This window comes from Mesoplodon densirostris, chromosome 3 (assembly GCF_025265405.1).
Source record: "Mesoplodon densirostris isolate mMesDen1 chromosome 3, mMesDen1 primary haplotype, whole genome shotgun sequence".
NCBI lineage: Eukaryota > Metazoa > Chordata > Mammalia > Artiodactyla > Ziphiidae > Mesoplodon > Mesoplodon densirostris.
In genome coordinates this window covers 1,223,789-1,248,208 of record NC_082663.1, presented here as the reverse complement: position 1 = coordinate 1,248,208, position 24,420 = coordinate 1,223,789, and the positions used below count along the sequence as shown (strand labels likewise).

The 24,420-nt window shown below is 56.8% G+C and overlaps 2 protein-coding genes across 3 annotated transcripts; one reads left to right on the top strand and one right to left on the bottom strand.

The window, feature by feature from the left end:
- Positions 1–14,068: 14,068 nt before the first annotated feature.
- On the bottom strand, positions 14,069–20,456 carry NDUFS6 (NADH:ubiquinone oxidoreductase subunit S6). Its single transcript, XM_060091570.1, has 4 exons — positions 20,283–20,456; positions 19,108–19,161; positions 14,917–15,039; positions 14,069–14,200 (listed from the first exon to the last, which is right to left on the bottom strand). Exons 1-4 carry the CDS (start codon positions 20,412–20,414, stop codon positions 14,135–14,137), a joined length of 375 nt encoding a protein of 124 aa, XP_059947553.1. The 5' UTR covers positions 20,415–20,456; the 3' UTR covers positions 14,069–14,134.
- Positions 20,436–23,300, top strand: MRPL36 (mitochondrial ribosomal protein L36). 2 transcript variants are annotated; one of them, XM_060091572.1, is made up of 2 exons: positions 20,436–20,539; positions 22,467–23,300. In XM_060091572.1, the coding sequence occupies exon 2, from the start codon at positions 22,480–22,482 to the stop codon at positions 22,783–22,785; it is 306 nt and encodes a 101-aa protein (XP_059947555.1). In that variant the 5' UTR covers positions 20,436–20,539; positions 22,467–22,479; the 3' UTR covers positions 22,786–23,300. The 2 variants fall into 2 exon arrangements, with proteins under 2 accessions (XP_059947555.1, XP_059947554.1); XM_060091571.1 differs by lacking the exon at positions 20,436–20,539 and adding an exon at positions 21,921–22,019.
- Positions 23,301–24,420: the final 1,120 nt, after the last annotated feature.

The window sequence follows — 24,420 nt, the reverse complement described above, 5'->3', positions numbered from 1 at the left end:
CTCAGAGCGGTGCCCAGGCCTCGAGCAGAGGCGCACGGGGAAAATGACGAAAAGCTCATCCTTAAATGGTTTTCAGTGCCAGCTGGATGACAAGGGTGTCATGATTGAGCTCATTTAATAAGGAACACAGGTGGATTAGTACGACCAAGATGCTGGGCTGAAAGATCCCCCATCTAAGTCAAAACATGTCACCCCAAACTTAGAGAGGCCTCCGCCCAGGACACTTTCCAGACCTGCTTCAGCATCGTGTGGTCCAGTGTACAAATGGACGAGCTTCGGGGATGCCTTGCTTTCTCTCTGTCTTCTGGCCTTCAGAAACGGCTCACAGAATTGGCATCGCTCTGCAGGGTGGACCCCAAGCCAGGCGGGCAGCAGAAAGTCAGGCAGCTTTGTCCACAAACCCTGCAGGAATGCCTTCCACATGGAATATCTTCCTCTGGGCGTCTCCCGGACCACGTGAGATATTTGGTGCAGGCCTGGGTAAGAAGCGACACTGGAGACACTTGAGAGTGTGTGGGGGGGTGAGGGGTGCTGAGCCATTCGGGGAGGATGCGAAATGCAGGGTGAGCCCACACCCATCACACCCACAGCATCCCGCCTGCATCACACCCAGCGGCCTCTCTCCTGCAGGAAACAAGCAGAGACCAAGGCGGACACCTCCGCCCCGGGAGGTACATGCATACAGGATAAAGTTCACTAGCGGTTAAAAAAAAAAAAAAGTCCTGTGATGCAGAAAATGCGGTCTTACTTTTGACTCATCAGCTTGGAAAAGATTAAAAAGAGTGATAATACCCGGTGTTGGCCAGGCTGCAGACAAAGGCTGAGTCTTACGCCTGCTGAGAGGAGGGCTGATTTGTGACACGGTCCTGGGGAGGCCCTGACGGTGCTTGTAAAGCTGTCCTCACCGTGCACATGTTCCGTCAGCATTCTGTAGGGCCAGTCTGTTCAAAAAAACACGTTGGGACCTACAGCTCCAGCAGGATGAAGCAGCTGGTATCGGGGCTCCCCCGATGCTGCAACCACTGTAAAGGAGCACAAAGCGTCCGAAGTAGGTACTTGGCGGGGCGGGGGATGAGGCAGCCCCTGAGCAGGACCACGTTCTTGAGGAACCAGGGAGGTGTGAAGCCTGCAGACCACGGAACAGCATCTTTAAAGCACCGAGAGGAAGACCCGCTGCCCTAAACGTCTGTACCAGTAAGAACATCTGACAGAAATAAGGGCTGATAAAACCTGGGGAAATTCTCACTACGAGAAATACTATAGGACAGTCCTTAAGACGAAGGACGATGATCCCTGATGGAAGCACAGAAGTTCCAGATGAAATGAGCTACGCCTGAAAGAGCAAGTGTAAGACGTGACCACTGAAAGCACAGTAATAATGTCCTGTGAGCTTATAACATGTAGAAGTAAAATATGTAAGCAAAAAGTGATGGGAGTGGGGACATTCCACTAAGCTGTGTGTGTTCTTGCAGCCTTTGAGGTGCAGTGAAGCCCTCATGTAATGCTGTAAACATTAAGGATGCCTTGTGTGGCTCCCAGAGAGCCATTAAAAAGACACCCAAAAATAGAACCAAAACCGCTGACAGAGGAGAATACAGGGAATGTTTAAATACCTGATAATACCAAACAGGCAGCAAGAGTGGAGGAGAGATTAGATCAAACAGGAAGCAGACAGCACGATGGCTAAAGCCAGCCGGGTCAGAAAGCCTCACGTGTGAAGAGAAGAGACCAGAGATGGTGGGACGCATGGGTAAATGAGTGACATATAATGAAGTCTTTTGACTTACGTACCCAGCACTGGGGGGTTGTATTCATGGATGGGCGTCTACACAGCGGAAGTCCAAGCAGTCCTGAGTGGGCACAGGACTGTCCAGCGGGGCCCCCAGGCAGCGAGGGGGCAGGCGCCGTGGGTGACGGTGGCAGGAGGTGAGCCCTGGGCGTCACTCAGCTGGGAGGGCGCTCACGCTGGGTCCACACGGGACCCGTTATAAACTCGCTGGAGCCTGTCTGGCAGCCCCAACATGTCACGAGTTGCGTGGTTAGAATCAGGGCTGCGGGCCCAGAGCCAGCCTTCCTGCTCCCCCTCTTCTGCGCCCCGCCGTTGGGAGGCCCTCGGTCATCTCTCTGGCCCTTTACACCCGTCCATCCAGGGCCCCCCGGCTCCACTGCACGAAATCTCCTCATCAGGAGCCCAAAAGGTGAGCCTTGCGTCACGTCCAAACTGTGCATCGTCACCCGGGGGGCAGCCGGAGGGGGCGACCCCAGAGTCTCCACTGCGACCCTGCCCTCACCAGGCCTCTACAGTCGTGGTGACAGAGAGGGAAACTCAAGGACCCAGTTTAAAGGACTCGGCCGACAGCAGACGAGCAGGCGGCCCATTGGAAGGAGCTTCTGCCAGAGCTGGGTCTCAGCCCCTGGACCCCGGGCTTGCCGGGCTGGTGGCAAAGTAGGCGAGGAGGTGGCAGAGTCGGAAGACGTGAGAACAATGGCCACTGTCCTCACGACGAGCATCAGTGTTCCTTCAAGTGATGAGCTGGGCGTGAGACAGGAGTGTCTGAGGTGGGGAGTATCCAAGTATTTACGGTGGGTTTTGGGGGGCAGGGTGGAAGTGACAAGTGTGCGGGGACAGTGCTGGGACACCCCGGGAGACCCGTCCCCCTACAGAGAGTCTGGGGTGGAGACACAGAAGCACCCCCTGCCCCCAGAGCCCGAGTCCCCAGCGGGACATGAACCTTCCACGGCCCGTCGTCCATCCAGGGTTCAGAGGCCAATGCAGGCGGTGAGAGGCTGTGAAGTACTTCGTGCTGTCTGGGGCCAAAGCTGCATCCCTCAGTCCACGCGGGGCCGACCTACCCCCAGGCTGACCCCTGTCACCGTAGGGGGGCGGCACGTGGTGTCCACATGGCCAGGAAGGCCCCGGAGGTGAGGAGGGGCCCAGGGCCGGGGCGGGGGCCGCTGGAAGCAGCAGCAAGCAGGACGTGAGCTGGGTGTCCTCTCACGGTCAGGATATTGATGGAAAGGGAGCTGTGTCCCTGCTGGGCTGGGGAGGGGTCGGGAAGAGGGAGGGTGCAGGTGGCATGCCCGATCCTGCCCGGTTCTGTCCCCAGGTTGTGTGTGAGGTGAGGAGAAATGGTACCAGAGGTATCCCGGGCATCCCCCGCCCGGCCCCCGCCCTGTCCACTCTGGAAGTCCAGGGCGGCCCCAGTCTCAGTGCCCGGGCTGTCCCCACGGCCGCCCGCTGCCCTCAGGGTGGCCCACCCTTCAGGACTTAGTCCCTCTCTGCCACTTCGCTGACCGCAGCCTCCGCCGGCCGGGAGGTGCCTCACAAGTTTGCAGGACCCGACGCCAGGGAGGGTGCGTTAGCTTCTCACAGGATGGTGTGTTCAGGCGACACGCGTCTGTGGAGCCCAGCCAGGGGAGTGCCGGCATTTTCCTCAGCGTGAGCGTTTCCTCCTCTCTCTTAGTGCTGAGGTCCAGACCTGTGCTGATTACCACTTGTACCAGCAATTTCTCTTTTCACTTTTTTATAAACGATAAAAGCAAAATGAAACGTAAAACGCAGCTTTCCAACTTCCTTTCAGCAGAGGAACTGTTTCTTCAAACTAGATCCGACCAAAAGAGTCAGTCTGTACGGGAACCAAACGAAGGAGGCGCCGGCCCAAGTGGGGTGCGGTGCCAGGTCTGGTGGCCCCCCAGTAGCTGCCAAGGGAGGTGGCCGCAGGGTGCCAGGATGCCAGGGCAGAGAGAAGCAGGTGCAGGGCCACCACACACTGCTGGTCCCAGCGCCAGGGATGCAATGGCCACACCTGGAAGACGACCCCGGCCCTTACAGAGCAAGACCCCGCACCCAGCCCTGCACCCTGCCCTCCGAGCTCCTGCCAAGCCTGGACCATTTCCCACCAACCTGCCTGTCAAATCAGGGGACACATAACATCACAATCCAAGTAAAATGGCAATTAAATGTTGACTCGATCCCTATTTGATTCTCCAAATGGGCCACAGGTGCAAAGTCAGCGGCTGAGGCTGGAGACCCCAGAACCAGGCAGGGCAGATGCGGCCCGGCCGTGGCCCTCTGTGGCTACACCCCGAGCACAGCTTATCCCCAAAACCTTTGGTTGGCTGCCAAGGTTCCGTGGTGTTTTGAGCAAGTCATCATCCACAGAGAACTGACTCCTTCCAGTTCTGAAGCTTCTGATTTTCTAGTTGAGGGGACTCCTACTGCCCCGTCGGGTGCCCTAACTTCCCTGCCCCCCACGCCCGAGGCCACCCCGGTCCTGCCACTTGCAGACGTGCAGGTGAAGGTACTGCAGCCCTGGGTCCCTTGTCCACATCTGCTGGTGGCACCGGCTCTGAGCTTCCAGATCATGTAACGCCACAGCCGCCCTACCAAGAAGGTTCTATGATCTGCGTGTTACAGATGAGGGAGCGGGACCCACATAGGTGCCCCGTCCCGGCTGGTCACCAGCCCGCCGGGCTTCCAGTCCTGCCCGGACCCCAACCTCAGGCGCCAAGCTCTGCCTGGCGTCTCGTCGAGGGTCTGGGTGGAGGTCCTGCTGACTTCCCCGCCTGGTGGGATCAGGTGGATTTCCAGGCTCTCAAGCGGGGCCACGTGTGCTGTTTGTGGAGAGGGAGTCTCGCTGTCGGAGGTCGGCGGGCTAGGGGGTCCGCACGCGCAAACTGGTGGGGAGGCAGAGCGGCGGGGTGACAGGCTGGGGCAGGTGGCCTCCCGGTGACCTGCCGAGAGGCCGGGGCCGGCCCTCTCCGCTGGAGCCTCTAAATTATGAAAATGCCAGAAATCCCCAAAGAGGAAGGTCAAATTAAAAAGCGCAATTATTACAAAACAGGAGACGGAATTTGATGTGCATGAAATAGTCCCAGATAGTCGGATGGTTGAGATAATTTTCAGCATTGGATCTGCCTGGTTTCCATCTTCTTTCTTTATTTCCTAAGGTCTGCTTTGTGACCGGACAACCCCAGAGGCAGGTCATCTACATGGAGATTAAGCTGTGATAAGACTAATTCATATTTTATAAGACTGAGTTTGGAGAGTGATCAGCTGAAATTTAATTGGGTTAGACGTTATCACTTTAAATTTTAAATAACTGCACAAAAATGAAATTTAAAATCTCCCTGTGTCTAATACATTAGTACTGCAATACTGATATTAGCCTCTGAGGAACCTGGCACAGTTTAGCGTGAGGACAGCGCATCTGCCAGGCACGAGGGCCCGGCCAACAGTCACGCGGGCCGCCAGGGACCCAGCCTCCATCCCAGCAAACCCCACCAGCCAGACCCCCCGAGGGTCAGAGTGTCAGCAGATCCGTGTTGAGAAACGCCTGAAGAATATGCTCAATGGTCAGCAAAGGCGAGAGCAGCCCAGCCCGTCCAGCAGGAGGTCCCACCGTCGTGTCGGGGGCTCCCGGCCTGGCGAGGCCGTTTCTAGGCCAGGCCAATCACCCTCAGGTAAGGAGGTGCTTCTGGACTAAGACACCAGGCGGGCGGCTGTGCCCACGTGGAAACCCAGCCCCTCGCAGCCGTGGCCTCGCAGGAGCCTCAGCACCACCGGCCATCTCTCTGCAGTCACCTCCCTGCCGACTGCCCACTAGACTGGACGTCCTGCTCTCCTAGCCAGAGGGAAACTTCCCCGGGGGCAGCAAGTCCTGCCAGATGGCTCTGGAGGGACGTCCAAGATGAAGGACACCAGAGGAGGGACCGAGGGATTCCACAGAGGCCTTGGGGTCAAGGCCAGGGCCAGCCTGCTGCAGGGACCTTGGTGGTTTTGTCCGCAGAATGGAGCTAAGAATCCACAGGACGTGACCCCAATCCTCCCTCCCTCTTTCCCGGGTGGGTGTGAAAGGCAGCATCATTTCCGCATGGTCTTGGCCTCCCTGCCACGGACCTGTCCTGTCGGGGTCTCGGCGGTTAAAGGGCTGCCGGCTCTGTGGTCACAGGCCAGGGCCCAACCCGCTGGGACCCGTGCCCATGGTTATGCACCACTGCCCCCTGGTGGACAGGCCGGGCTGGCGGCGGCCACACTCAGACCCTGTCTAGCGGCCGGTCCTCAGGCTGACGGAGGGCATCCACCCCCACCCCCCGGAGGCTCCCTGCACCTGCCTTTCGGGAGAAGAACCAAGTTGCATTCCTCAGGTCTCGATGACGATGTTTACAAAGCTGCTCTGGTTGTTGGTGGGAGGGGCTGCCTCTCAGGGCCCAGAACAGGGAGGTGAGCAGGTGAGTCCACGGCCAGGTGCCTCGCTGAGCACCTCACCGAGTCTCAGTGAAGCTGGAGGCCTCCCCATTCCGAGCTGCCCCCGATACATCTCCAGGGCTGTGGGCAGCACGGCACTGCCCGTCGGGGAAAGGCCGACTCTAGGATGGCTCTGGGGTCTTCCTTCACCCTCTCTGTAAACTACTAAACCACAAATGGTTTTCTTCTTTACGTTTGCCACAGTGAAATTGATATCCATTTCAGGAAAAACTCTCAAGGATTATAGCATAAGGCAGCGCTCCGATGCTGCAGGCTTTCAGGGGGTGGAGGGCAAACACGACCCAAGTGACAACCTGAAGTTGAAGAGCGTCCCACGTAGAAAATCCGTTGTTTATCTCTGTCTTCCTGACTCCTGAGCTGTAAAACGAGCAGACGCTAAGAAGGGGCTTCCTCGGGTGACGGGGAGGCGGGCGCGAGGGGCCCCGGGGGCCAGGGTGCTCTGGGGACAGGGGTTCCCCCCACGCAGTGACCAGCCCTCTCTGTCCCCGGGCCCTCCAGCGCCGCCCCCCTCCCGACGTGCAGACGTGTTCTCGGAGGAGGCACCTGAGCCCCGGCGCTCTGACACCTGTTCTCAGTCCGGGTCCTCCTGCCCCAGCTCGCGGTCTGTTCCTGAAACACCTTTGCTCGCGCGTGTCCCTCCCTCCTGGACTCGGGGGCACCCCGGCGCCCCCAGCTGGCAGGGAGAGGCCTTCGGCTGTGCACAGGTGAGCAGCTGGAGGGGTCCCCACGCGGACAGTCTGACCTCAAAGCCAGGCACCCCGCCCCCACTTCTCTCGGGTCCACCCTCACTGGCATGGGACACTTGGCCTTGGCGCCCTGTCCACTCGTGGCCTCAGCGAAAACAGTCCTCGACCCCTAAGGAGAAACGAGAGGCAATGTGACCCTCAAGAAGTCAGGGTGTGCTGTCCCCCAAGGACGGGCTCCCGTCCAAGGCTGGGAGTCCTGGCCCTCAGGCCCAGCGGACACGGCGACCCAGGACCTCCAAGACCCCGGCAGACAGCCGCGGCCGCCTCGAGGGGGTGCTGGCCTGTGCAGAGACGCCCCCGCACGTCCTGCCCGCCACGTGCCGTCCCACCTGCCGCCAGAAACTCGAGGGACGGATGCCAGGGTGAGACGCTCAGCTGCCCCAAGACAGCTTCTGCCCTGAAGCACGTTTCTGTAGCTGACGCCCAGCCAGCCGCGTCGCCCGCCCACGCTCCCCCCGGGAGGGCGGCCCCCCAACCCCAGAAGGAGGCGGCCACACATGCGCTCCGCTGCCCCTCACCCGGCCTTGAAGCCCTCACGTCTGAAAGCCATGTGCGTCCACGTCTGGACAGAAAATGGAGAAGGACGACCACACGCTGGCAGGCAACTCGCTCTGGGTGACAGCCCTCTTCTCTCCCCCAGAGGACAGTACTGATTCCCCGGAGAAACTTTAAATTAGGTGGCTAGAGGTTCCCTTTGCTAAAGAACTCGGTGTTAGAAAACGATCCTTGCACTTGATCAGCGGGGCCGTCACGTTCCATACTCTGTGTGTGTCTGCATGGCGGCAGCCACCGAGCCCCGAGGAGACCCGGCTGTGAAGGGGCTGGGACCAGTCGGAGGGGGAGCTGCTCAGGGGCCCAGCGCCTGCCCCGCAGCCCTGCCCTCCGTCAACCACCTGGTCAGCATCCCCTTCACGGCCTCGGCCAGCGGGGACAGTCCCGCCACGCAGGTGACCGTGCGGCTGTCACGCCCCTGCCACCTGCCCCTCCTCAGCGCTGGGCTCCAAGCCTGCGAGTTGGCCCTCGCCCAGGCCTGGGGGGAGGGAGCCCCCGCGGGGCCCTCGTGCAGCCTTCATCCCTCCCCGTCGAGGGCCGAGCGCCAGGTGGGCCGTGCTCGTACGTTGACGTTGAGCGCTCTGTACAGCCCCCCACCCGCTCCCGGCCCTGAGGCCGCTCTGGGGCTGCCTCTCACACCCCATCCCTTTGTCCACCCCTCTGTTCCAGGTCATCCAGTCCCGCCTCTTCCAGGCCCGGCCCACAGCCAAGCGGTCATTTCCAAAGGCCCAGGTGTCGCCCGTCCTCACTGGGTGTCCCTCCTTTACAAGAGAGCGGCGTGGCCCTCCGCTTCCAGGACGGCGGGGTGGCCGTGCTTCCCTGTTCTCCTGCTCAGTGCAGCTGGGGACCCTGGATGTGCCGCACAAACGACAGGCCAGGAGACTCTGCGAGGGGAGGGGAGCTGGGCGCTCAGCCCCCGGAGGGACAGCACGGAGTCCCGGGCGGCCGCTTCGCCTCCAGGGCCCCGACACAGAGCTGTACAGCGAGATGGCGCAGCCCACACGCCAGCACAGACCTGGCCGGGGCCAGACTCCCACCTGCCCGGCTGCAGGGCACACGCCCCGCCGGGGCCTCAGGGAGCACCGGGACCGCAGCTCACCCATAGAACGTGCACATCGCCACCTGGAGTGACCCCGGGAAGAGCTGCTCCGAGAGACGCGCTCAAAAACTGGCGGTCGGTGGAAACGGAGCTCTAACCCTTGCTGGGTGACCCACAGGGAGTCAGGGACAAAGAGACTAGGGGAATAAAAACAGCGCAAAGAGGCAGCATCCCCTGACGTGAGTCCTGGCTCACGGAGGACGGCTCTCCCTGAGGAGTGCAGTGGCCACTTGGAGCCGGGGACAGAGCGCCGTCTGGGAAAATAGTCCTGCTGGTGTTACCAAAGTCGGGTCCAGCTGCTGGCGCTCGAAAGCCAGTACTCGAGAGGCAGGTTTTAGGAAAGGAAAGTTTGCTTTATTTCTGAGGCCAGCACCCAGGGGAGAGGGTGGACTCGTGTCCAAAGGCCACCTCCCTGCTGACAACCAGGGGGCAAGAGCTTTCATAGACGGAGGGCAGGGGCTACCTGCACAAACAGCACAGTCGGCCCTGCCAGTCATCTTGAAATTGGTCAGCGGTGGTCTGACCGGCATCCTCTTGATTGTTTTAAGTACAGTTAGTCTTCAGTCCCAGGGTCAGTTTGCTCCCATTTCCTTGAGACCAGTTTTCCTAATTGTGGCAGCTTATGTCACGACTACAGGCTGACCATCATGAAGCTAACTTCGTCCAACTGGTGGGGTTTCAGTACCTATAAGACAGCTCACAGGATAGGGCTCCGAATATTCTCTCTAGCCCTTGAGGAGGAACTAAAGGTCCTTGACTTTCCTTACTGACAAAACTACTATTGTCCCGTTTGACTGTTTCTCTTTGCTTCTGCACTTCCTCATGTCTCTGATTGTTTCTTCGACTAAAGTTTTTCCGCACGAGGCAGGTGGAGGACGTGGTGGGGAGGTCTGTCCTGGGGAGGCCCCGTAGGGTCCTGCTCCCTTTCACTGGGCACCCCCACCCCGAACACTTGGGCTCCCTCCTCAGGCCTGCTGGGCAGGTGACACCCCCACCTCCTTCCTGCAGACCACAGCCATGCCCGCCCGTCTGCAAGACTGCAGTCCCTTCTGGCGGCACTCCCCATCTGCAGCCTCCCACCTGCCCTCCAAACCGGGGCAGTGCCTCCAGACCCACCCCACCTGTGTAGTAGGTGTCAGAGGGTCCTGCTTTTTCTTTTTCGGAAGGAAGGCATGGCTAAGGGGTTCCCCCAGAATCAGGCCTTGCATTTTCCCTCTGGGCTGTGCTGAGAATTGACTGTGGTTTCAGCCTGGACCGGCCCTGCACGTCACGGGAGGGAGGGGCCGGGCTCACCCCTAGGGATGATGTCACCAGGACCCCTGCCCCGCCCAGGTGGGGCTCCAGGGTTCGCCCGCAGGCGCAGGTCACTGGCTGTGGGAGTGGCTGCCCCCCGGCACTCATTTTGGAGGCTGGTCGGGACATAGGGATTTTGAGGATGGGGTCTGAGGACGCAGGTCAGGATGGTGAAACTGGGACGTCATGCGTGACCACAGCTGCACCAGGTTTTGTGAGTACCGGGAAGCTGAAGCTGCACGTGCATCTCTTCTCTGAAATCCCAGCCCATTATGTTGGTATTTGTCCCCATGAAAATTGTTTCACGGAAACAGAATATTTAGGATCTTAAGACCCGTTTATCATGAAAATTTCAAAGTACACAAAGGATAGCAGAGATCACCCAAATCTCATTCCAAATGTCTTGCTGGTGTTAGAGAAGCTCCTTCAGATGAGTTCTACGTACTATAGAGCTGGCCAATATTCCACGGCAATAAACACTGATCCATATCTATTTTTTACGATGTAAATGTTTTATCACTTCAGTGATGGTGAACTTTTGAGGGAATCGTTCTAAACCTGATTGCGTGACAGCAGCTGGAGGCTCCCTTGAGCACAAGCGTGTGGCAAGTTGGCCGTGATGGCAGCCACTCTGTGACCAGCCCTGAAAAGACCCAGCCAAGCTCTCCACCTGCCGACGGCTCCTCACTCCATTCAGATTCTGTTTCATAAACTTAGTGCACAAAGCGTTAACAAAAGGAGCAGAAACGGTAAGCTGAGATACGGGAGGAGGAGGAAGAGAGACTGTTATTCCAGGACTGGAGCAATGACCCCAGACACCATTGTGAGCTCTAACGTTGCTGTATTGTAGGGAAGAGAACTTCTTTTTTCTTTTTTATAATTGAAGCAGTTGGTTGACACTGTTGTGTTAGTTTCAGGTGTACAGCAAAATGACTGTTACGCGTACATATATATCCTTTTCCACATTCTTCTCCATTATTATTACAGGATATTGAGTATAGATCCCTGTGCTATACGGTAGGTCCTTGTTGTTTATCTACTTTATATATAGTAGTGTGTATATTTTAATCCTGTACTCCTAATTTATCCCCTCCCTTTGGTAACCGTTTGTTTTCTACATCTGTGAGTCTATTTGTTTTGTAAATAAGTTCATTTGTGTCATATTTTAGATTCCATATATGAGTAATACCATATACTTGTCCTTCTCTTTCTTACTTCACTTAGTATGAAAATCTCTAGGTCCATCCATGTTGCTGCAAATGGTATTATTTCATTCTTTTTTTATGGCTGAGTAGTATTCCACTGTATACATGTACCACAACTTCTTTATCCATTCGTCTGTCGATGGACACTCACGTTGCTTCCATGTCTTGGCTATTGTGAATAGTGCTGCTATGATCCATATCATTTCTAATGGCTTCATACTATCTACATATAAAGAAAAGAACCTCGCTCACCAGGCCCATAATTTTGTGTAATTTGCCGAGTGTAAAATGAACATCCTTGCATGTACCTTTTCCACACTTGAAATCGACACCTTAGGACAGCAGTCCCCAACTTTTTGGCTCCAGGGACCAGTTTCATGGAAGACATTTGTCCACAGACATGGGGGGGGGGATGGTTTTGAGATGATTCAAGCACATTACATTTATAGTGCACTTTATTTCTATTATTACTACATTGTAATTTACAATGAAATAATTATACAGCTCACCATAATGCAGAATCAGTGGGAGCCCTGAGATTTTTCATTTGCCACTCACTGATAGGGTTTTGATGAGTCTGCAAGCAGTTGATTTATTATGGTCTCTGTGCAAACCTCTCTGCTAATGATAATCTGTATTTGCAGCCACTCCCCAGCTCTAGCATCACTGCCTCAGCTCCCCCTCAGATCATCAGGAATTAGATTCTCACAAGGAGCGTGCAACCTAGATCCCTTGCATGTGCAGTTCACAGTAGGGTCCGCGCTCCTACGAGAATCTAATGCCGTCAACCTCATAGGAGGTGGAGCTCAGGCAGTAATGCGAGCAACGGGAAGCAGCTATAAATACAAATGAAGCTTCACTTGCCTGCTGCTCACCTCCTGCTGTGCAGCCTGGTTCCTAAAAGGCCATGGAACAGTACCGGTCTGTGGCCCAGGGCTTGGGGACCCCTGCCTTAGTATCTTCACATTCTGGTGCACAACTCAGCTCCCCTGGGCACGTGCAGCCAAGCCCACTGGGTCTGGCCATGTATCAGGTATCCAGGGTCTGTCTTTACACGCATGTGCACTGGTCCTCTGTTATTTCTTTTACAGAGTGTCTGTTATGCCTTTTCCCATCTTCCCTCAAAATTGGGTGTCTTTCATACTGACCTGTATTTTGGTTTATTAGGAATTTTTTAAATCTTATAACCTGCCATTATTTTCCCCAGTTTTCAAATGACTTTTTTGATTTGAAGAAAAATCAACTTGTACCATATTAGAGGAAAAGAGAATGAAAAAATAAATCCTTTCATGTAAAGGAGAAAGAGAAGCATGGGAGAGCTGGAACAAATGTGACAAATTCAGACGGTGGATTTAAACCTAAAGACGTCAGCTGTTACACTAAGTAGAAATGGACTAAACTGTCCAATTAGGAGATGAAGGACTTTAAACTGGGTAAGAAATATATTTGGTATACAATATACCAAGTACCAATATATTGTATATTGGAGAGTGTATTGGAGACATAATATTTGGAGATACAATAAGAACATAAAGACCCATTAATGGTGAAGAAGGACTAAGAAAATTAACATGCAAATACTAAGCAAATGAAGTAGGTGTGGCCCAATGAGGCACAGGCAGAGCAGACTCAAAGGCAGATGTCTTGTTAGAGACAGGAACAGTGAACAGGCGAGCCACAGAAACTAACAGCAGAGCCTCAAATGCAGCTCCTTAAACAGGGCGCCAGAGAGCACTGGGAGGTGCACAGACCCCCTGGGGGGTGTGAGACTTCAACACGCCTCTGGCACACTGCGCCCACACTCGTGAGCAGAAGTGAGACACTTCCAGAGACCAGCGGAGACCTGGAGACTCCTTCCATCCCCACCCACCCCACCCGCGGGACCCCCAGGACCCCCGACCTCCTTTTCCTCCCGCTCTGCCCCCACCTTGCAGACCTGCTTTGCACAGCCAGCCCCCAAGTCCACTACCTGATGTCTTGGGCCTGCAGCTCCGGCTCCACGAGAACCTCGGTGAGCACCCCCCTGCACTCGGGGCCGCACCCACCCCGTGTCAGCCGGCTCAAGCTGAGGGGCCCCCGCCTCCCCGGCCGCGGGCTGGCTGGGGCCCAGGCGTGGCTCCCTGAGTTCTCCACATCCAGTGCTCCTCTACCAGTGTATCTCACGTTGGTCGTGCCCAGGATTCCTGACTGTTGGCGCCACTTACCACCTCCAGCTTCCAGGGCTGAAGGTGAGACGCCGGACGCCCTTCTGGTAACTCTGCCACTATACTCATCTCTCCTTTCATCCGGAAGCTTAAACGGTCTTGTTCTCTCTAGACTCTATAAAGTTTAGAGTTTCATCAACTTAGATTTTATAATCAGAATGCACCCCGGTGTGTCTTTTCTCACCAGTTTTGCTGAGCACCTGGTGTGCCCTGTGATCTGTGGGTTCTCCCTCCGCTCAGGAATCTTCTCTGGTGCAGGTGCCACTTCCCCGCACCCCCCGTGCATCACTTTTTCCTCCTGGAATTCCCATCACCCCACCAAGCCTCCATTCTCTTCCCACATAACATTCATTTTTATTTTTGTGTTTCAAATACACAAATTGTACTTGATTTGGACCATGTGTGACTGTTAACACCTTCAAATAGGTACTTAACTTCTTGGGATTTAAGACACTGGACGGAGCCTAAGGATCAGATGGACAGAAAGAGTGACAGCACATGAGTGACAGGGGTGGAGCTGGGCTGGAGCCCGAGCCCCCTGAGCAGCCACGTCACCCGTCCCCCCGGCCCCCGGTTTCTTCCAGCCCCCGCTGTGGTCCCGCGGGTGGGAGGAGCATGTGGTGGGGGCCCGGGAGGGGACGCCACCTTAAGCCACAGTGCTAAGTGAACCTGTGTGAGAGAAACAGCTGTGCGCGGCATCCTGGAGAACAACACCCTTTATTCGGCACTAGAGACAGAGTCGGTGTCACCGAGCTGCCCGTGCAGCCCTAGTGGCAGGGTTGCCGGAACTGCAGGCCACAGTAGCCACACGTCCCCGTCTTTGTTTCTTTGTCCTGGAAAATTCAAAGGGAAAGATCTCCTATTTCCGTATTCTATGTCAATCTAGAGACAGGTAGACCTCAGACACTAAAAGCAGACACTGGAAACACACAGCCAACCAGGGGCGCCCATGGAGCTCCGGGGTCAATGCCTGACGCTGGACATGTCTGTGCCAGAGGCTCTGGGTCCGGCCTGCTCCACCTGGGATTGCAGGCTCCCCGCCCTGGAACACATGGCTCGGTCCCCGTCCCCCTCCCGGCCCTCGAGCAGGGGCCTGGAAGGACTGGAGGGTGGCGCGCAGAGCAGAGGCCCACCCCTCAGGGGTGGGGTCCAGCCCGGACACAGCAGCAGGGGCGGCAGTGGGTCCTGCCCTGTCGCAACACCACGTGCACCTGAGCTTTATCCCGAGGCATCCTTCTCTGCTCTAACACCCGGTGTACCATTCTCCTTCTCAAAGGCTCTGAGCGTGTAGTTATCAACAATGTAAACGATCACACATCCACCGACACGATGGTTCCCTGGGAAAGACAGATGCCTACAAGTCTGAGGGAAAGCAGTGCTGGTGACACTAAGTGCGTTGCACACACGTCACAGTCAAAGCTGCCCTGGACACACCCTTTGTTCAGCCCCTGTCATATGGTCTGTGGGCAAGGCCGAGTGGGAGAGGGTGAGGCCAGTGGGGTGAGGACAGGACACAAGGACGGGGGTCCGGGGACGGACAGCACGTTACCAGGTTTATGTACACTTTGGGGTGGCCCAGGGCCCCCCCACCACCGTCACACGATATCACTCGACTCTCAACTTGGCTCACAGGCTGCTCCGCTATCAGGTCGATGGCAAAGTTCTCATTCACCTGGAAAAAGACAGACAGGAGAAGCTCGTACAGACAAGCACAAACACTGGACGCTCTCATGGAATTTAAATCAATGTAGACCGCCCCCCACATACACGCACACACTGCCAGCAAAGGCACGTTCTGTACCATTTCATTTAAATATTATCAGTGTAGATCTTCAAAATACACAAGTAATTAAATACACATACATACACCTTTAACTTTTCATTTAGATATAATTTCAAACTTACAGAAAAGCTGCAAGAATTACAACAGCACAAAGAATTCTCCTTTGTCTCTACCTGGATTCACCCTGCTAACATCCCGCCCCACATGCAGCTTCAACTGTTCTCTCCTGGCCCTGCCCCACCCTCCCTCTCACACCTGCACACAGACACACATGCACACACACACTCTCCTACTCTATCTGCTGGGAAAGACCAGAAGCAGCAGCTGACGCAGGGGCCAGGAGCCACGCTGTCTCCATGACCACTTCACTACGGGACCAGGCTCTGAACTAACAGCTGGTTCGGGGTCCCGAGCAGAAAATGTGACAGATGAGGCTGAGCCACGTTGCGATGGAGGGAAAGGCAGCCCCAGACTACAAGGGCTGCTCCACGTGGGAAACTGGAGGGACGACGGCACCATAACCACGAAGCACGGAAACACAACATGCTTGAACCCGCGGTTCCACAGAGATGCTCTAAATCCACTGATTTCCTTACTGGAAGGAATCAACTCATGACTTTCAAGCTGGTGAATTAAGGGGAAGAGCGACGCACCGCTCCTCTTTCCTCGGGGAGCCAGCTTCTCCTGGTGCAGGTACTCAGCTGGGAGGCACAGAATGTCGTCTGAGCTGAGGAAGCTGGAGACGCTCACCCACAGCAGCCAGAACCGGAACCGGAACCAGAACCGCCACGCATGGCCCGGCAGAAGCCCAACGTTACGGGCAGCGGCTGGACCTACACACAGACCCCAATCTGATCTGATGGGGCTGCGGGATCCCACCCCAGCTGACACACTCAGGGTGCAAAGCAGCAAGATCACACCTCGAAGGTCCCCCATCTCTGGGGGCCCAAGGGTCACGGGGTTGGAACACGGTAACAGAGGTCAGACACGGTCAGCGTGGGGTCCCGCCCTCCCCCTTCCAGACTCCTCTGCAGACAAGCACGCAGACGAGACACTCAGGGTGTAAACGCTGCCCGAGGTCACTGTGATTCTGGCTCCGTGAGGAACCCCAGTATCTGCTGATCACGATGGCGAGAAGTGTTGTGCCCCGTCAGTCCCGGAGGACCAAGGCCACATGGCTCCCCGCTCTGGCACCCAGAACCCCACCTGCACCCAGAGGGGCCCGAGGCTGCAGTGGAGAAGAAAACAAGGATCGATCTTTACCAACAACGGCGGGAGGGGCATTTCGTTTAGTAAAACTGGAGCATAATCCACTTGCATCTAGGAGCACTGAACGCGGAGCAGAGCCCTCCCACCCACCGCCACCAAGACACTCGGCAGCGCTGACGTCCTGCGCCCGCAGGACGGGGCCGACATCCCCGTTGTTGGAAAGCTGTGTTGCCTAGAGATGCTGCTATCCCACCACTTGCCCTGGGATTCCTATTTCCGGAAAGGGAGCAGGGAGTGAGGAAGTGCAGCCCCTCAGAACACGCGTGGCTGCGCTGTCCCCACTGCTGTCCGCGCCCCCAAACCGGAGCCCCACAGGGTCCACCCGACTGACCAACACGGCACAACAGCCATGCCAGCCAGCTTCCGGGCCAGCACCGCCCTCCGCCTGAGGATGCCGCGGGCGCCCGTCACGCACGGGCAGGAAACGCCGGCTTTTAATTCCATGCGTGTAACCACGAAGTAATGAAACGACTTCCATCGCCGCACAGCAACAGGGGGTCGCCGGGCCCTCTAGCCGCTCCGGTGACGCAGGACCACTGCAGGCCGACTTCTGCGCCTCCCTGGGGGCGGCGGCTGGGCCCGTGCTTCATGAGCATGTCCTCTCCACAGGCCGGGCCTAGGCCAGGGGCCGGGGGTTCCTGGGCAGCCTCGCTGCAGCCACACGCGGACACTCCCCACCTTTCCTGCGAAGGCGGCTCGACCGCCCAGCTTCCTGCTCTCCTCGTTCCTCAGACTAAGGGCACATTCAGCTTATTCCTTAAAATTCACCCAAACCAAACCGTACAGACAGTAAGATCGGTGGTTGTCAGGGACTGTCCGGCGGGAGGACGAAGAGGTGGCGCACAGGGGAGCTCAGGGCAGTGAAGTGCCGTGCGTCACACTGCCACGCTGGATACGAGACGCCACGCACTTGTCCAAACCCACAGAACGTACGACACCAGAGTGAACCTACCACATAAACCGAAACCACGGACTTGAGTTAACACAACGCATCACTATTCAGCAAGTGTTCAAACCTGTCACTTCTCACAAAGGCAGTGCACTCAGGCAACAGGAGAATAACAGGGACGCTGTGGAGGGGGGAGGGATACAGGAACTCCTACTCTCTGTGCAAGTTTTCAGCATGCCTGACGGTCTTTTATTTATTTATTTTATATATTTATTTTTGGCTGCGTTGGGTCTTCGTTTCTGTGTGAGAGCTTTCTCTAGTTGCGGCGAGTGGGGGTCACTCTTCATCGCGGTGCGCGGGCCTCTCACTATCGCGGCCTCTCTTCCTGAGGAGCACAGGCTCCAGACGCGCAGGCTCAGTAGTTGTGGTGCACGGGCTTAGTTCCTCCGCGGCATGTGGGATCTTCCCAGACCAGGGCTCGAACCTGTGTCTCCTGCATTGGCAGGCAGACTCTTAACCACTGCGCCACCAGGGAAGCCCCCTAAAGGTCTTTTAAAACAACAGTCTCTTGGAAACCAAAAAAAAATTTTCAACTACTACTAAATGCCAAATTTTTGTCGCAAGAATGAAAGCCGGAGAGACCTGCTGCACATCTTACATGAGCGTGGGCCCCTGGTTGCTCACGATCTCGGACAGGAAAAGGCCCCAGAGGTCCCGAGCGGGGAGGGGTCGAGGGTTGCAGCCGGTTCAGGACTGTGTGAGCTGACGGTCTCAGCGAGGCGCCATCACCAGCACTGCCCCTCCATTCACACGTTACTGGCTTCACGAACTCTGGAAGGTCTGGTTCGGTGTTTACGTTGCTCCCTGATGTCTGGCCCCAGCGAGATGTCTGGCCCCAGCAAGGGCAATCAGAAACCAGAAGCCATGGGAGAATTCCCAAGAGAGACGCGTGTGACAGGCTGAGATGGAAAGCCGGGGGCAGGGCCGACCCCAGGGCTTCAGGACGCATCTGCTGGACCTGCTCCATCCAGGGGGCCAGAGTCCTCACCCCACGACACCCTCAAAGTGGGAACAGAAGTAGGAAACCAGACCCTGGGGATGGACAACGTAACCAAGGTCAGAGGGAGGGGAGATGCGATTTAGGGACAGCTGAGAGTGGCAGGAAGAATCAACAGGCTGCCTGAAGGGGAGAAGTGACGCCAGGTGACTGCTGGGGAGGGGTGGAGGGAGGCCTGAGCCAGGGCGGTGAGGACTCCCTCTGAGGTGGCAGGCACAGGAGAGGGGAAGTGGGAAGAAAGCAGGCCACTGAGGCGAAAGGATTCCAGTGTCCAGCGGTTGCACTGGTGTTTCAGACCCATTCAGGGAAGACCCACCCATGTGCTGTCTTCAGCTTGTCAGCGAAAGTCCCTAAAAGAACCAGCCTAATCTGTATGCCGTGAATCACGGAAAACATACTCCAAAAAGTGACTGAAAGAGTAATTTTAAAAAACTGATGTGACTCTGCTTTAACCTGAGAGTCTCAGAAGTATAAGGCACAGAAGTGAAGAAAAGATCACGCCCATTTACACGTAAGCTAAAACTATACTCACAAGATGTCATGTTACATATTTCAGGGGGAAAAAAATGAAAAGAGAACTAGACATGTTTAACATGTACAAGAAACGCAGAATTCCAGAGATTCTAGAGTGCTCACAATTTGGGGAGCATTTACTTAAGTTTTACAGATTAGTATTAATTTCTTCTTCGTTATAAGAAGTTTTATGAACACTCGCCTCCCTTTCGCTGGATCCTTCACTCACCTCTTTCTGACGACCTACAAATCGAACTTTCCTGTAGTCTTTATTGTCATAAACCTGAAAAGAAAAAGACCATATGTCATTTTTTACGGCCCAATCCTGTATCTTATACCAATCATAAACGTTTCAGGAAAAGTGTTTTCTTAACGTTTAGGCCATTCATGATCACACACCCCAGGAGTAAGTGTAGTTGCGCACCCAGGGGCATTTTTCAGCAGGATTCCTAACGGGACATCAGGCAGTAGTCTGAATTGGAAGTACGGAAGGAGCACAGGAGAGCAGTCCTAGCGGAGGGGGACACCCGCCTTCGATCTCAGAGGCCCCAGAGCTCCCCTCCTCTCTGAACCTGCTCCGTGACCTTTTTTTTTTTTTTTTTTTGCGGTATGCGGGCCTCCCACTGTTGTGGCCTCTCCCGATGCGGAGCACAGGCTCCGGACGCGCAGGCTCAGCGGCCATGGCTCACGGGCCCAGCCGCTCCGCGGCATATGGGATCCTCCCGGACTGGGGCATGAACCCGTGTCCCCTGCATCGGCAGGCGGACGCTCAACCACTGCGCCACCAGCGAAGCCCGCTCCGTGACCTTTTTTTAACACAGGTACTCACTCCCTCATATTTGGGCTGAGGATCATAGCCAACGCTGTGTTTGTATTTTAGTAACTCGACAGCAGACCCTCGAGTTACTAAAATGTGGTATTCAACATTACACAAACATGAGAAGATCGGACCCACAGAATTGGTAATTTCTGACTCCACCGGAGTTCTCCCCACAGTAACCAAGGGGCTACCCCGGGATAACAGTCTTGTTTCCGAGTTGGCTCCGAGGATGAGACCACAGTGGCTGCAGACAGCCCCTCGGTACCCCTGCGGGTAGTGGGCCCGGGCCCCGGACGGGGAGACCGAAGACGGGACCGCAGGCTCTGGGTCTGGGGCGTCAGGGGCACTGGGGGACTGGACTGCGGGTACTGGGCCCGGGGCCCCGAGGGGCTGGACCGTGGGACCCGGGTGCTGGGCCGGGGGAACAGTAGGGACCGGGGTGCTGGGCGACTGGACCACGGGCACTGAGCTTGGGGCACAGGGGGCACCGGGGCGCTGGACCCCGGGGACACGGGGGCCGAGCCGGGGCTCCGCCCACCTGAGCGCCCCGAAGGGGAGGGCGCTCTCCGCGCCGCAGGGGTTACCTGGCCGGTGTGCGTGACCTTCTCCCCGGCCGGCGAGGTCCGCACCCCGAAGCACCTGGCGGCCCCGGGTAGGCTCCGCGCCGCCGCGCCTCCCCGGCCCAGCAGCCTGAGGAAGGTCGCCGCCGCCGCCATCTTTCAGGCTGACCCTTGACCCCGCGCACCGATGCGCCGAGCGCCGACGCATGCGCACGGAGTCCGCAGGGACCGCTCGGCCGGTATTTACCTCGCCCGGGGAGGCGCGCGGTGCGGTCAGGCAGGTGAGGCCGCCTGGTGCTGCTGCGGGCGGGGGCTCAGCCCGGATAAGGCGGGACACTCCGCGCAACCTTAGCACTTAGTGTTGCTCCACTTACCAGGGGTCAGGGCAGGGGAGGATGGGAACGGAAGATGCAGTGCTTACCTTCGATGGTAACGGATAATCATGGGGAGTTACATGTTGAATGTTGTGAATGTTGGAGATGAGTCCTTGCTTAGAGGAAACTGGAAGTACATCATGTTGGACAGAGCGCATTTCTTTGTGGTTCTGGGGTTTCTGCAGCAGAGCCCAATGAAACTGCCAATAAAGCGCAGCCAATGGCATCCCTCATGCAGGTTAGCCCCGAAAGGCCCGCTGCTCTGGAGCACACCTGGGCAGGACGCTGGCTCGCGTTCTCTCCTGCCCCTCATGGCTTCCTCCAAACGGCCTGTGCAGAGACCCGTCGGGAGGGTCAGCTCACACGGCCATCCCCCGATGGGCGAGGGCGGTGGGCACAGGGAGCAGTCCCAGAGCTGGGGTGGCCACTGCCCAGGAGCTGAGGGCACCCACAGCCTGGACTCCAGGGAGGTGTGGCGATGAGAGGCGACAGTGCCCAGAATACCTCCCAGATCGGAAAGGTGTCCACGGACGCATGCTCAGAGGCAGGCCCGAGCTCACCTGGGCAGGGGCCACAGCTTGCAGCCGGGTCAGGGGTGCGCGTGCATTGCCAGGGCGGCGCGCAGGTGCACCCCGTGTGCAGGTCGCCTTCGTGTGCGTGGAAAGTAGTTGTGTCCACGCAGACACAGCCTGGAAAGACATGCGTGGCGATTTCACTGTGGAATCTGGGCAGTGGGTACGTGGGTGTTCGCCATAAGTGTCTTTCAACTTTTCTCTGTGTTTGAAAGTTTTCATAATAAGATGTTGGAGGAAATAAATTTAACTGCAATCAGTTAGAACCAGGGCCTATTTCCATGCGTTCCCCTGAGCCTCGCCGCATTTCTCCCAGGATGTCCACTTAATACAAACATGAGGTTTTTCTGGATTTTGTTTGGCCATTGATATTTATCAGCTTTTTAAAAAGCCTACTTGGTTGTGACTTCTTTTTCATTCAAAATACCTACTTTTGTTCCCATTTTTCATCCCTCCCCCGCTCCCCGGGAGCGCCCCCCAAATCTTAGCCGCCCGGTGGCCCACAGGGCTGGGGGAGTCCCGGGAGGAGGGCGCCGGGTCCCGGGAGGGGGAGGCGGGCTGGGTATGCAGGGGACCGGGGAGGGGAATGGCAAGCAGCCAGGGAGGAAGCCGGCGCTCCGCGACTCCCGCACCCACATGGCTCCGCCTCTGCGCCCAGCCCGGCGGGGACCGCCACGTGACCCTGCTGCCATCTTCCTTCCTGGCGGACACTCCGGGCGACGGCATCTCCGCCCCACTGCGCAGGCGCTGTCGAGGGCGCAGGCGCAGGGGCTGGCGAGGCGGGCTGCCGGCTGGCCCGGACGCACTCTTTCCAGGTGGGGGTCGTGGGATGTTCCGGGGGTCCCGAGGGGCAGGGGAGGCGGCGGGGGCTCCGGGCTCAGGAAGGGCGCGTTCTGGGGACCCCTGGCCTCGGCTTCCCCGGGTGGGACGCGGGCGGAGGTCATTGCGGTGGGAAGCGGCCGCACGGGTGCTGATCCCTTCTAGCTGGGCACCGTTCCGGACCTCGTGCCCTCTGCCCCCGCCCCGCGGCCCGGCCGCCCCGGGGTCACGTGGACGCGGGCCTCGTCTGGCCCCGGCGTCCGGGTGAGGGTCTCGGCGCCGGGCGGGGACACGGTGCCGCTCGCCGCGCTCGTGCCCTCCCTGGGGGCGCGCGGATTCCCGGACCCGCGGCCTGTGTCCCGAGCGCAGGGACGCGGGGAAGGAGGTTTTCTCGGGGGCAGGAGCCACCGGCAGCCGTGACAACTTTCCCTCTTTCTCCCTAGATCCAGCCGCGACATGGCCACCGCTCTGCTAAGGAAAGTGGTTTCCGCCGTGGGCCCCCTGCTGCACCTGGGTGGCCGCCCGCTCTCCTCGCTCGCGCCGTGCCCCCCGCGCGCCTGCCCTCAGGTCGGTGCGCCCCCCAGCCCGGCGGCCGCGCTCCTCTCCGCGCGCCTGGCACTCGGCCTGCATCAGCCAGCCCTGGGCTTCAAGACCAAGGGCGTCCTCAAGAAGCGCTGCAAGGGCTGCTACCTGGTCAAGAGGCGGGGGCGGTGGTTCGTCTACTGCAAGACCAACCCGAAGCACAAGCAGAGACACATGTAGCCCTCGGGCTGGGGGATCCCTGCCCGGGAGACAGTGCTGCCCCATCGAAAGGAAAATAACATGTAAACGTTCTGTAGCCTCCGTTCTGCTGACCTTCGGGCGTTGTGGACTCTGCGGCGTGCCTCTCACCTCCTCGTGGCTCCGGATCCAGCCAAGCCGGAGACCCACCTGGGAACGCGTCCTTCTTAGCTCCTGCGCAACCTGTGTTTGCGCTCGGGCAGAGGACCGAACAACGTGGGGAGGGGAACCTGGCTTTATCCCACGTCAGAATGCAGGTTCTTTAGAAGACCACCCTGTGCGTTGGCTCTCTCTCGGCCCTATCTCTGCGTTCAGCCACACTGCTGCTTCCCGGTGAATTCAGACTCGTGTTCTCAACGTTCCCATCTCCAGGATAAGCAGGGAAGGCCGTGATAGCAGTCTTTAAGTCAAGGGAAATTCAACGTGTTTATACATATATAAAGGTATTTGGGGCATTGATTAAATATGTTTGTCATCCTTAGTCTGAGACTTGAGAAGTGTGTGCGTACACGTGTGTCCATGTATGCATGGGTGCAGTGTGCATGCATGTGTGAACTGTGTGCAGTGTATGCATCGGTGCAGTGTGTGTGTTTGTGCACAAGTGTGTGTGCAGTGGGTATGAGCTGCTGCTGTGGACTCTGCAGACTGCGACCTGGAGCCAGTGGTATGCAGTGTCCTGGTGTCGCCTGTCACGGGGTCACAGCCTGATGAGTTTTTGAATCATCCTGCTCTCCTGGGGTTCTCAGCCTCTGTTTGATGTAAGATAAGAGCATGACCAAACCCCTTGCAGCTCCTCTCCTTCCCGATACCTGGATGCACCAGCATTTAGAGCCCTGAGATTGCAGCAAAAAAGTCGGTTTAGGTCAGAAGGCAGCAAATTACAATCCACAGGCCAGGTCCAGCCTGCAGCCCAGTTTTGTAAATAAAGCTTTATTGGGAAACAGCCATGCCGTTCATTTATGTTTTGTTACTCCTTCTACAGCAGCCAGAGTAGTAGCTGAGTACTTATATCAGAGACCTTATGACCTGGAAAACCTAAAATATTCACTATTGGGGCTGTATTTGCAGGAAAAGAGTGCCAATCCCTTGTTCAGATCATTAAATAGGTTTCTTATCCTAGGATTTGACTTCACTATGACACAACCTACCAGAAACATTTCATGTTTTCTCTATTATCCATATAGTGAGAGATCTTTGTATATACTGGCCATGAATGAGTAGAATCTGAGATTTAAATACTATTTATAATAGCACCAAAACCATGCTATATTTATTTTATTTTATTTTTAACCTCTTCTACTTGAATTGACAGCCCTCTTTTTTTTTTTTTTTTTTTTAGATTTTATTTATTTATTTATTTATTTATGGCTGTGTTGGGTCTTCGTTTCTGTGTGAGGGCTTTCTCTAGTTGCGGCGAGTGGGGGCCACTCCTCATCACGGTGCGCGGGCCTCTCACTATCACGGCCTTTCTTGTTGCGGAGCACAGGCTCCAGACGCGCAGGCTCAGTAATTGTGGCTCACGGGCCTAGTTGCTCCACGGCATGTGGGATCTTCCCAGACCAGGGCTTGAACCCGTGTCCCCTGCAGTGGCAGGCAGATTCTCAACCACTGCGCCAC

Coding starts and splice junctions, on each gene's coding strand:
- NDUFS6 (XM_060091570.1), bottom strand. CDS start 20,414: ATGGCGGCGGCGGCGACCTTCCTCAGGCTGCTGGGCCGGGGAGGCGCG. Junction 19,162..20,282: donor AGGTCACGCACACCGGCCAG/GTAACCCCTGCG, acceptor TTTTCTTTTCAG/GTTTATGACAATAAAGACTA. Junction 14,201..14,916: donor CCAAAGTGTACATAAACCTG/GTAACGTGCTGT, acceptor TGAATTTTCCAG/GACAAAGAAACAAAGACGGG.
- MRPL36 (XM_060091572.1), top strand. CDS start 22,480: ATGGCCACCGCTCTGCTAAGGAAAGTGGTTTCCGCCGTGGGCCCCCTG.